Genomic DNA, 13,023 nt, shown 5'->3' with positions numbered 1-13,023 from the left:
CATGTCGGAGGAGGGGCTGTCAGGAAAGGACAAGCCGACATACTAAATACTTTGCCTTTCATGCTAACGGTTCACTCCTTACCAGTTCAAACCCATGCTTTTTGGTCAGGTTCCCGCACTCCAAGTATTTTGAGTCGAAAGAAAGGGAGGAATCTCTCTCTCTTGATTTTCTGCCGTTATAAATGTGCGATTTCACTTAACCTCGGTAGATTCTTCGACTTTTCCTTGAGCTCTGGGTGCTGTGTGTATGTCCGAGGGTGTCAGGGACTAAACGATTGGTTTTGATTTTGCTCTAGATCGGAAATTACCTAGTTTAAAAATAAATTCATGTTTAACCTATTTCTTTCTTTCTTTTTTCCTTGCGGCTGCATGCTCAGGGGAACAACAAAGTAAGTTCTTTGTGCTATGGCTGCTCCTTTCTCTCCAGCCCCCACCCCCCTCCTGCATGTGCCCGGGAAGGGGTGTCCCCCTGCACGCTGAAGTGACTGTCTTTTGTGACGGATGGTATGGGGTGTGCAAATGACGGCTGACACAACTTACACTACCGTAATGGCTGTTCTCTTTTGACCCTTGGGAAGGGAAATATGACCTTCAGAGTTGGGCATTGGGCAGTTCAGAGAAGTTGCCGTTATACGGAAGGAGATGGACACCAAGCAAAGATTAGGAAGATTTAATAATGAGGACTCTCTGGCGGGAGGGGGCCAACGATCTGATGAAACCCAGGGCCGCCGAAGTTTCTGACCCCAAATCAAAGCTGTCCTGTGAACGTGCAGTTATCAAAAGCCCAAACCGGAGTCTTCAAGCGCAGGGTGGCTGGCTGCGCTGGTGAAGCAGAGTTAGATCAGTGCTATGCCTTTGAAGGTGCCTTAAAGTGGATGGAGGAGGGTGGGGTCAACATTTGACTTGGCCGCTGTGCCCTTGATGTGTTCCAGCTGGGTAGAAGGGGGGGTGTGGGGAGCAGCGTGGGGACTGAAACGTGTGTGATAGATTCGTGAAACCGGGCAGCGTGCATGAGGGTGGAGATTCTCTTGACGTTGTTATAATAGACACAGGAGCAATTTAGTAGTTCATAGGGCTGCTAGCTTGTTTAAATTTTAATCCAAGTTTCCCCAACGGTAAGAACTACTCGCTGATTTTAATTGTGTAAGAGCGACAGAGTTGGGGACAATGGGCCTAACTGGAGCAGGGTGATTGTTTGTTATTTTGTTCTATGGAGACTTCTTGGTGCTTCATCCTACCAGGTGGCCCGCTTAAAATGGACCTCATTGAATTCAATAAGAACTGAAAAGAATCTGTTATAGCAGGGTCTGCCTGCATGTTTAAACCAGCTGGAATTCATCAAAATTGCTATTCATAAGCCATACATACAGAATGTAAAACAAATGTGGGAAACCTTGCAGTTTAATTGGATGGAATGTGCTGTTATGGAATAAGTTGACGTAGACGGTTGGTATTGAAAAATGTGTCACTTTATAAATTTATACCAAGTAATAATATTTAATGAAGTTAAAAATAATACCAGAAAAGTACAAGACAGGCATTTGTGCAGGAGCAAAGGGGTGAACTCAGCCCACGAATCGTTTGCTTTTCTGAAAGAGCAGGTAAGTTATGAAATTGGTCAGATTTCTTACACAAAGTAGAGGACAATCTTTCTAACACTATGACTATTAGAAAAGAACATTTGGGTAAAATATAAAACCCAGGATTTTAGTTCTTATACCAGATAACATACCTCAGGTTTTGACTAGTAAGGACGTCTGATGCCGGTTACTCATATTCCTCGGGGACTGGGTCTGTACCGCTGCCACGGGCCACATCTCTGGCTCGGTCGTGAAGTTCTAGTGAGCGCACCCTGACAGCGAAGCTGTGTGTGTGGCAGGCCAGGGAGCCTGCTGCTGACATTTTGAGGGGTTGCTAACCCTTAGGTCACTTGAGAAGCCTCTGTGATTTGCCTCTTTCCCTAGTGATTCACCAATGACTTAAAGGCACTTGTAAAATTCCCCCCAAAAAACTCTTTTCCGTAGCAGGGGTCATCCATGTGTTGTGTCTTACTCAGTGAAGTTCATCTGGGTAATAAAGTGTTCAGTTTAATAGAGTTTACTAATTTTCAACTAATTGTAATTCAATAAGCAATAAAACTCAAAACTTCTGAACTGCTGCTCATTGAGGATGCCCCTAGGATGAAGCACAGGGCCCTCCTGGGTCTCCAGCTGCCCCCTCCCAGAGCCTTCTTCTGCATCGTGGACACTTGGGACGATGCTCTGGGGACCTTTGGGGGCTGGTTAGGGTGTTGGTTGGATAGCCAAAGACACAAGTGTGCTTACCGGTTTGGCTTCTAATTGAAGAGTGGCTACTTTGGAAGTGCTAGTATTTATTGACCTTAATTTTTAGTTGCGTCTGTTATGAATAAGTGATAGTTTATGAAAAATATAATGTTAATACTTTTAGAATATGATCACTATAGCGAGCATGGACTTTGGCACGAAAGAGCCTCCTCGAATCCTGGCAGCACATCTGTGGGCTATTTTGCTTGAGCTTAGAATTTCAGTATGAACGGGGAACACTGGGGTACAAGCTGTGCTGTCCCCAGAGCCACAGGCTGCAAAGGGAGGAGAGTCTTTCCCCTCTCGTGCCAAAATGCTTGTTCTGAGTTGCCCCAAGGCACGGTACCTGACTCACTGTCTGCTCTACCCGTGAGCCCCATGTAACAAGTGATTCATTTGAGACTCACAATGACTGATTGTTTATCTAGTGAATGGCGTCGTATTGGTTAGGATACTAACCAGACACGGAGTGAAGCCTGCCGGATGAACGCTTCCTTAGGTGAGCAGGACCAATGGGTTCGTCTTCTCACATACTCCGTGTAGTATGTGCGTGCACACACACACACATGAGGAAGTCTATTCTGACATGTATGGAACGACCCTACTGTTCATTTTCTTAGTGACACAAAGTTGATCTGTTTCATCCGTCTTTAAAGTACACTTAAGTCCTCGAAACTCCTCAGTGAATACCTTCGGACTGACATTACCAATGCTCCCAGAGACAGAACGCCAAAGCCCACTTTCCTCTTTGAACAATTACGTATATTTTGTTATTTCTCCTTAAAAAGCAAATTTTCCCTTTGTGAGGAGATCACAGTTGCGTGGGAAAACATTTCCTTCCAGGCCCATCGGTTATGTTTCCCTTTGGAAATGTTTTTCTGTTGGCATAGTGATACCTAAGTTGCTTCTGGTAGCGTCTGCCTCCTCCTTAGAGGGGTTTCCCTGGGCCATGGATTCCAAGTCAATGTCCTCCTCGGAAAGACCAGAATCTAGGACTTCGAGTCCATTTTGGGAATGTGAACAAATGTATATAATAACAGGGAGGGTTTTTTTAAAATTGTTTTTTGAGCACAAATTAAATGAGAATGTCACTTCTAGAACTGAGCCCTTCAGGTAAAAAGTCACCTCCGTGTTTTGTCCTAGAGAAAAGACATTTAATTTCCATCTTTAATTTGATGCCCTCTCTGGCCCCGGCCAGTGTGGCTCAGTTGGTTGGGCATCATCCCAGGTACTGAAGTGTCACAGGGTCAGGGCACGTGCCTGGGTTGTAGGTTCGGTCCTCAGGGGTGCATACAGAAGGCAAACAATCAATGCTTCTCTCTCACATTGATGTTTCTCACCTTTTCTTTCTCCTTCCCTCCCCTCTCTCTAAAATCAAAAATAAAATATTTTTTAAAAAATTCGATGCCTTCTCTTGGTGGACATTTTTAGGAATTTAGTAGAATTCTGATTTTCTTTCTTTACTAAAGACTTTGAGTTTTGGTTAAATTTTCTTGATATTAAATTAGGCAAGGTAAAGCTAGAGAACTTAAAATATAAGGAATAAAATTCTATCACAAAAGCTCTCAAATTTCTTAATGATGCTGATAAAGAAACGTAACTGAAAACTAAGAAGAATCCCAGGTTGAGGAATGAATGCTTCAAAAATTTTAAGTTTGGGGGGAAAACTACATTTGATTTCTTTCAAATGACCTTTGAAAGAGAAATTTACTGTTACTTAACTTTAGATTTTTCAAACTAAAGGATTCTTACATTTCCCCCAGAACAAGAATGAAGTGGACTCCACCTTGTTTGGAGAGAAAGCACATTTGCAAAGAAGAAATAGAGCCCAGACATGCTAACACAGAATTGGAAAATAACTAAGCCCTGATTACATTATAGTTAGGGTAAATGCCATCGATGTATACTTATTGGGGGACTTTGATATTTAAGAAAAGAAGAGGGAAGGAAGATCAAATGTAAACACCTGTTTTATGATGCTCACAAAGTCCTTTTTGTCTAGCGATTCCTCAGCACATTCGGCAGGACGCGTGGACGTGGTCAGCCACCACTAGGAGGGAAGGAGTGTGTGTCTTGGGGATCCCTGGGGTTCCAGCAGTCATGTGCAAAGACAGGGTGTGCCAAATCCAGTGTCTCCAAAATATATTACACTAAAGAGCACAGATGCCAAATCTGTGTTCGTTTGCCTTGCCTCTTATGCCAGACCCTCAACTCCTGAATTCCTGTCCTTGGTCATACAGGAGAGAGGACAGACGGACACTGAAAACCCACTGTCTACTCTGGCCACGTCCCGGGAGGTGTAAGGGGCAGAGAGTACCATGCTACGATGTACATTTCCTCTCTGATACTTCAAATGAATGTGAGAAAGGCAGAACATTCTAAGCAGTTTAAGTAGTCAGCTCAATTAGGGTTATTTATTTTCTTTGAATAATGTATATGCTTTCCCTGATTTTCTTAGAGAAGTTTAGCAAATGTATTTCCCTGGGATTTCAGGACAGCCCATCTGGTTCACTTAATTTATACGTAACCCAATAAGAATATTATTAAATTTAAGAAGAAAGGATGAAAGCTCACTGGCCCCAGTGTGTGTTTTAGTCCCACGTGAATCTAAAAATGAACTGTCTGTCTCAATCATCCCAGCACCAATAAGCCCTTGGTTCTTTTTGGCAAACCAGCCTTAAAAGAACGTTGCTAATGCCCCATCTCTGAACCCCCTGACATTAATTTTCATCAGTTGGAGAAAAGGACCGTTCAGCTGGAGGCAGAAAACTTGGAGGCGTTAGAATCTGTATTGTGTCCCCAAATGTATTAACCTTGCCGAATAGACTCTGGAAGCCGGAATAGGTGTGCTGCTCAGCCGCTGACGGTGGACGATACAGCAGGGACCTTGGAAGGGGGCTCTGGGCTTATCTTTATTTTTATTTCCTCTGCTGTGTCCCCAAAGAAGTGACTTCACTCTAGTTAGTGAGAAATGATGAAGATAATTATATCTTACATCCTAGCTTTGTTGGCCATATTTTCTCTGACCTCTTAGACATCTTTTGGAATGCCAAGGAGACTGTGAGAGAGCAGTTGTGTGTGTGTCTGTGTGTGTCTGTGTCTGTGTCTCCCACAGGCACACACACGTGTGTTTCTGTGCGTGTTTGAGCACACGTAAGGGTATAGGAAGTGGGTTGGGAGAAAAGTTAGGGGCTACTTTTTACTTTGTCTAGACATTCATATATCAACTTATTTATTTCTGTACTCACGTGTTATTTTTATAAACTTAGAAACCCAGTAAGGTAAGAAAAATTTCAATATTAAAAATGTGTGTGGGGAAACGGGGGAGGGAGAAGAAACTTTTAAATAGACTAAAGAGGTGAGTATGAGCCACCTTGTAGGAAGCTAGAAGGTCAGGTGAGTGCAGGCCCGGACTTACTCCTCGTAATTACCACGTAGAAGCTGTACACTTGTCTTATTAAAAATTAAGCAACCTGAATGCATGGAGCAGGCAGACAAGTATCCAGAACAGAACCTAAAATAAGTCACTTTTTTAGGACCCGTTAAAGAAACTACAAGGAGACTAGCATATTTTAACTTAAAACTGTGTTCTTTTTCTAAAGCAATTTTATTTTGTTTGCCTCGACTTGATACACACTATTTTAGTCCAGAGTTAGGAATGCATTTCTCTTAATTATTAGGATAGGCAGAACATAGTAAACAAAGTTCTAAGAATAAAACAAAATAGCATTTAAATCCGGATTTAGAAAGTATGTACAGTTGCATGCGAACCAATCGAATCAACCCTAAAATTAAAAAGGCTAACGTTATTTAGGGCGCGTCTAATTGTATAACAAATGAGATTAAGACCCATGATTTCATGACAGAGCACATTCTTCTACATGCTTGTTACTATTGACCGAGTTTTCATTGAAGAAAAGTTCTGACTGGGACATTTTTATTTTCCTCTTTAAAATAATTAGCTATTAATCTTATACATTTTCTCATTTAATGTCACATGGCTTCAAAAAGAGTAGTTGGTAACACTTCAAGGAATTAGGGGGGGAAAGGAGCTTTAAAAAAAAAAGGTTCAGCTTGTTAAAATTCTTTTATCACTGCAATTACTCTTTCCAATAAGGAACTGAAAAAAAAAGCATTGTTTCCAGTTAGAACAATGGTTCTCAGTGCCGGGAGATTTTGCTGCAGGCGGACATTTGGCAGCATCTGGAGATATTTCTGATTGTCAGTGGTACTAGTGGAATCTGGTGGGTAGAAGTCAAAATCCTATTACTCACGGCATGGCCTCCACAATAAGGAATCGCCCAGTCGGATGTGTCAACGTGTCAAGGTTGAGAAACCCCGACCAAGCTTGAAATAAGTATGCGGGCATGCCTGTGAAGGTCTGAACCTGTGACCTTCGTTAGCTGAGCACAGGTCACGGCGGCTTAGTTGAGGGACTGGGGTCTGTGCAGACAGCAGGCTCTGGCGAGAAGCAGCCCACTCTTTCCAAAATGCTTCAGCAGTATCTGCTCCGCATGAGAAATACTCCCTGCCCTTTGGTTTGGTGGTTTGCCTTAGACTAGCGTGTGACCGTAACTGAAAAGATTTTCAAACTTGAGCTTGCGTACTTGGATGAGGGGTACAGGGTCAAGGCCTGCGAGGGTTACAAAGAACTGCCTTTACAAACACTTTTTTTGTGGCCATATGTCTTTCATTAAATGAGAAAAACCCATTTTTTATAAAAGTGTGCAATTTTTAGTGCTTCCACTAAAAGCCTACTTCGAAGTTGGAATGCCGTGAAAACAAAAAAGTTAATGTATTTCTATATTTGAGCATTAGACCAAGACATAAAAATAGACTCAGTAAGGTACGGTTAAAATCTGAGTCTTTATCAAGAAAAACTTTTCTAATGTTCCAACTTAAATAGCATCATTCTTCCCTTTCCATGTAGCCCAACAGTCCGACTCCTGGACTGTCGAACAGAAAACGTTCTTGACTACGGTGTGGAACATACTGTCTGCCAATGAAGTTTTTTGTTTTGTTTTGTTTTTAATTCATTTTCAGATGGCCAAGACAGCCAGACCAAAGGTAAAGGCACCCACATCAATTTGCTCTGCCCATTCAGAGGTGGGGTTTTTTTTTAAGCATAGACACATAAACTTTGCTACTTTGCTTTTCTTCAAATGTGAAAAAATTGCTGAAGTCAGTGCAGAAGCCACATCGCAGGAAGGCTATTAACAATTTTACATTTTCAATTCATGCGAAGTGCTGAGAGGGTGATATTTCTGATGAATTACAGAAGCATAGGTGTAACACGTATAGTGTTGTAGGTTGGCAGGACCCAAATGTCACATCAGAGAATGGTGGACATCTAAGTTCCCGCTTGGGCTCTATAACGTGGCATGGTGCTTGTGGTCCAGGAATAGGTCTTTGACAAGGGCGGTGTATTTCAACTGCTTTCCAAAGAGGAGGGCCTCCCATTTGGATAAAAGCAGTTTCATGCTAGACAGGGGACAGGAGGCACAGGTCTGCCACAGCAGCGTTTTGTGTGAATATTCTGCTGTGTGTTCCAGTGATGGATTTTTGACTTACTGTTTACTGTCTGTTTTCTCAGATGAACTTCATGTCAGGGGGTTCTGACTCCATGAAGACCAGATTCCCCCTATGGTGTTTTCAGTCTCTTATACTTGGGTCGTAGTAGGTAGAGTGTAAATATCTGTGGAATGATTCAGTGAATGAACGTAAATGATGGAAGAAACAAGTCAGAAACTGTGACTTAGGGGTGGAGTAGTAAAAAGGAGGGAAATCGGGAAAATACCTATCAGTGCAAAGGAGGGTAATCGGGAAAAGGCAGAATAGCAAAGGGAAAGGGCATGGCATTGAGACAGAGAGTTAGCAGCCTCCGGCCACTAACCTGGGCACCGTGACCAATTCGCCTGCACTGACCGGCCCAGTTCCCTACGGTAACGTTCACACGGCCAGATGACACACCTCAGTCTCCAGCGCAGGGCACGAGCCCGTGCCGACGGGGGAAAGGGTTACAGTTTTTTCCAGTATGTGTGACCGAAGTTTACCCCCAGCTCCTGCAGCACTTACTGTGCCGTGGGAAGAACCGTTATATCTTAATGTTTGAAAAAGTAGGCACAGTAACCTTCCTATAGAAAGGAAATCTCTCAGAACCGTTCTGTGTCTTCACTCTCTCTCTCTCTGCACTCCCGGGTCGGGGGGTGGGGGGCTGGTCCTCCTTCCCGTCTGCATAGATTTTGGACTTGGCTTCATCAGTGATTTCCATGCTCTCGGGCTTCACCATCTCTTCTGCTATGTATGTTTACATACTTCTACGATCCATGCATATGTGTGTATATACATATATTTGTAAACTTACATGTAAGTACAATATATGTATACTTTTTCCTTTTCTCTACCTTTCAAGGTGGGTTTCCCATTCAAAAAGGGTTTATTTCTCCCTTTCCCTTCACCACTAAGTATCTGATCCTCACGGCAATCCTGTAGAGCAGTGGTTCTCCATTTGGGACATGAGGCCACGTCTGGGGACCATATTGACTGGGCAACTGGGCTGAGGGGTACAATTGGCACCTCCGGGGTAGAGGCCAAGGAAGTCGCTAAACATCCTGGAAGGCACAGGACAGCCCCCTACCACACAGAATTATCCTGTCCAAAAGTATCCCTTCGGTAAAGTACACATTATTCTCTCCATTTTAGGGAGGAAGAACATGAGGCTTCCTGAGGTTAACAAGCCAAGATTCAATGCATGAACAGGCCAAGATTTGATTCAAACCCAGCTTTGAATCTAAAGTTCTTGTACTTCTTAATATGTTCACTCAATTTGAACCTGATTTTTATTGTTATGTGTAAGTTTACAGCAAACATCTTTGTGCCTGGTGCCTCATACTCATTTCTGATCATTAGAGTACATTCGCAGAAATGGAATTAGTATCAACGGGATGAATAATTATCGAGTTTTTGATTCAGGCCACCAAATTGCTTTCCTCAAAGCTAGAGCAATTCACATTCCTGACATCTCACCTAATTGTAGCCTACGCTGGATATTACACTTTTCTTTTACCTTTTTATTTAATCCTCATGGCAAGGATTCATCATTGCCTTTCCCTCTCAAAAAGATAAAACCCCTGCTGCTCAGATAGTCTCCTTTACCTGCAGACCTACCGATTCTTCTGATTGGAGGAACAAAGGAGGACAGTGTCCAAGCTCCTCTGATCAGACCCCAGCTCCGTCACGCGATAGCTGGGTGACTCTGGGCGGGTGACTCTGAGCCTCTGTCTTCTTGTGTTCAGTGGAGCTTGATACTCACTTCCCCGCCACGAAGACGAAACGAGCTAACACGTGTGACGTGAACAGTGCCAGGAACAAAGGAGATTCTCAGAAGGTGCTGGCCGTCTTCAGTGTCATCGGTTTTGGTACTTGCCTGGTTTTCTAAGTTTTGTTTCAGTGCCGTGGTTCTGGATCCAGGGGCTGCTCTGACTCCCAGCATCACCCTCAGGGTCCAAATGCCACTCTTGCCCAGGAGTGCCGTGTCCCAAGGACGTTCCTGCTTGCTGTCACCCTGAAAGGCATCAGCCTGTTGCTGAGCAATTCTTGGCTTTTACGTTCAGAATTTGTTCACAACTCGGCACCTGTGCTCCAGGGCCTCCGCTTGCACCCTTGACCACTGTCCCACTTCTGTTCAGGTGTCACCAGTGCTCCTGGGCCAGTCTCAGCTTTCGTATTTCCTTATGTGAAAGTCCTGAGAGTGTCATTTCCTCGAGTGTGCTCAGCTTATTTAAAGAAAGAGGAGCATTGATGATCAAAAATGTCTGGGTTACCTCCCTGGCCGGTGTGGCTCGTCCCAGCCACACAGGGAGTGTCGTCCCGGAACTGAAAGGTTGCGGGTTTGATTCCTGGTCAGGGCACACACCTGGGTGGCAGGTTTGATCCCCAGTCCCTGATCCCTGTTCCTGGTGAGTATAGGAGGCAACCACTGGATGCTTCTCTCTTGCATGGATGTTTCTCTCTCTCTCCCTCTCTCTCTCTAGAAGCAATGAAAAAAATGCCCTCAGGTGAGGGTTAAAAAACAAATGTTTAGGTTACACTGTATTCTTTATCTTCCTTCTGATGAGACAGAGTACTTGTCAGAGAGTACTGGAATAAAGAAACATGGACACGTGTTTGCCACCGTAATTCTTGAGCTTATTTTTATCAAATAACACTCCCCCCACCCCCACCATATTTTCAAATAGTACCTGTCACCATCTCGTAGTACTGTGTTCGGAGGGACACTCTTGCTGAGTGGACAGAGGACTAGCAGCAGCCTCCAGCCCAGGTTCCTCAGCAGGGACCAGCCGACCTGCATCAGACACACCCAAGTTTCTTGTTAAAAATGCAAGTACCTGGGTCTCTCCCAAGTCTTCTGAATTTGAATTTCTGAGAATGGCTCCTGGAAACAGGCACTTTAAATACACTGCCAATTTTGAATAATGTCTGAATGTTGGAATCACTACTCTCTATATTAATAGCAGCCATAGTATAAGGTACAAAGACAATTAACATTCCCCTTATGTGGCCATTGAGGAAGACTTCACACCCATAGCCTTTGGTTTTCCTGTGGGGCAGATTGACGCAATCAGTGCTAGGGAGCATGCCCTGGAGGTCCAGGTTTACCAGAAAGCCAGCGTCTCATCAGCGCTTCCCAAGTCCCTGTTCACTGCAAGTGCTGTGAGCAATCACAGATCATTTTGCCAGTAGCTGGTTAGCCTGTGAATGGGGTCTGTTCGCAGCTCTGACACCGGTGGTGGGGAGTCATTCTGTTTCCTCCTCGAAAAGGACTGTTGGCAGCCCCCAGGCTGGAAGGCAGATCTGGAGAGGCCTGATACACGTCTTCATGGCGAGGGATCAGAGCAGCCCCGGGCCACCGGAGGAGCCCCCCAGGCTCTGACCAGCTCACTCCGTTGTGTACATTTGTTTGTGCAGGGAAGTCATTACCATCTCTCTTTGTGCTTTTGTGCCGAGGAGCCCTGAGAACTCCCAGGGAGCTTCCACGTGAGCACTTCACTTTGGTTATCAGTCTGGGGGAAGGAGGGCTGAACTTGACACATATAAATAGTAGACACTTTATTTGCACAGGTTTATAGATTTGGTTTTCTTTCTTGCTTCTTCCTTTCTTTTTACCTATTTGCTTTTTAGAACTGTTCTGCTGAAGGATATTAACTTGTTAAAGGCATGTGCACATTCTCTCTCTGGGGCAATTTATTTCCATACTTTGTACCCTGCCAAGTTTGACCATGGTGGTCACTGATGCTTGTTTTAAAGACTGTTCAAGTCTTGGCGTTATTTTAGAATCTACGTTTAACTAAAATTCCTCCCTGACTTCTACTGGTGTTGGAAGTTTGCATTTGTGGCCCTTGGGGGACCAGACAATACCGTTCTTGAAAATTTCTGCCCAAACTGCATTATCTATTCCCATCTACTTTTCCACCAGTCTGTGTCTAGAACGTTGGCATGGGCCTATATTGCCTTGGAAACCTCATCGCCGTCCGCCACTCTTGCCCATGCCTGTCATCAGCTTGGGACAGCCGTCTGCCGAGAGATCGGGGGTGTCAAGCCTGGCGGCTCATCTGCTCCATCAAAATTCTGCAGTGAATCAGAGCTTACTGTGCTCTGCTTGGGGGTCAGAGCATCTAGAGGTGCACCAAGCACTTGGTGTTGAGCCATATTTTAGGGCCACAGCTTCCTGAAACTCTTCTCCTGACCCCACATTAGGGAGCCAGGGCACTTGCCTCAATTTTCCTGGGTAACCTCCCCGTCTCTGACAAGTGAAGGCAGCCTGTGAGCCAGCCTTCTTTTGCCCATCACTCCTGCTTGGCCTGTCTGTCAAAGTTTGATGTCACTTACTGTTTCTGTCATTCCACATGAGTTCAGTTCAACAAGCTTGTATTGAGCACTTGCTGGGTGCCAAGAATACCACAGGGCCTAAGTCATCCCTTTCTGCCTTTAAGGAGCTGACAATGTAACAGAAACTTATAATAGTGGGTAATAAAAAGTGAGTTCTGGGTTCAGTGTCTCAGAAGGAGCCCCCACTAGTCTGGGGGATGGGTAGGGACAGCATCCTGATGAATACCACCTGACAGCTGAGGTCAGGCACGGGGCGACCTATTGCCTAAATGGCAGGTGGGGAGCAGGTTGCCAAGAATAGGGAGCTTCACCCTGTGCCGCCGAGAAGGTAGGAGAGGTCAGAGCCGTGATTTGGACTGTTTAGTCTAGCAGCCGTGGGAAGGGTAAATTTAATGGGAGACAGGAGGCCCATCAGGAGCAACTCAAAATGGTCGAGGCGGGGAACGCCCGAACCCAGGGGAGTTTTAAGGAGGAAATAGATGATGGTGTGAGTGAAAACTCTGCCACCTTCCCATCTTCTGGGGACTTGGTACGTCATCAGAATCAGATGTCAGTTGACACATTCTCTGGTATGGTACACGCTTCTCCTCCCCGGGGGAAGTCTCCCTCTGTCCTCAGTGCTGGTTCTGCCTTCTTTTTCTTCCCCTCTCCCAGACTTGTCCCCTGCCAGCCCCACTGGGTTGCTCTACAGCTGTGACCATCAAGGTCTCTTCTGACCACTCCCACGAGCTTTTCCGAATGACACTCACAGACAAACACCCAGCATCCCCACGGGCTCTCCCAGCTGCATGCCCCAGAGTGAAGAAGACAT

General features: G+C 44.8%; 1 protein-coding gene across 9 annotated transcripts in view; it reads left to right on the top strand.

The window, feature by feature from the left end:
- The window catches only part of DNM3 (dynamin 3), a 381,825-nt gene that overhangs the window by 301,586 nt on the left and 67,216 nt on the right, over positions 1–13,023 (top strand). Inside the window, exon 18 of one of the 9 annotated variants that reach the window (XM_071220036.1) lies at positions 378–544. The exons of the other annotated variants lie outside the window; for them this stretch is intronic. Within the exon in view, the coding sequence (XP_071076137.1) occupies positions 378–485 (108 nt within the window). The 3' untranslated portion in view covers positions 486–544. Of the gene's footprint in view, positions 1–377; positions 545–13,023 lie in introns of those variants that run through there. 9 annotated transcript variants of the gene reach the window in all.

This window comes from Desmodus rotundus, chromosome 12 (genome assembly GCF_022682495.2).
Source record: "Desmodus rotundus isolate HL8 chromosome 12, HLdesRot8A.1, whole genome shotgun sequence".
Lineage (NCBI taxonomy): Eukaryota > Metazoa > Chordata > Mammalia > Chiroptera > Phyllostomidae > Desmodus > Desmodus rotundus.
This window is presented reverse-complemented; position numbering and strand designations above follow the sequence as displayed.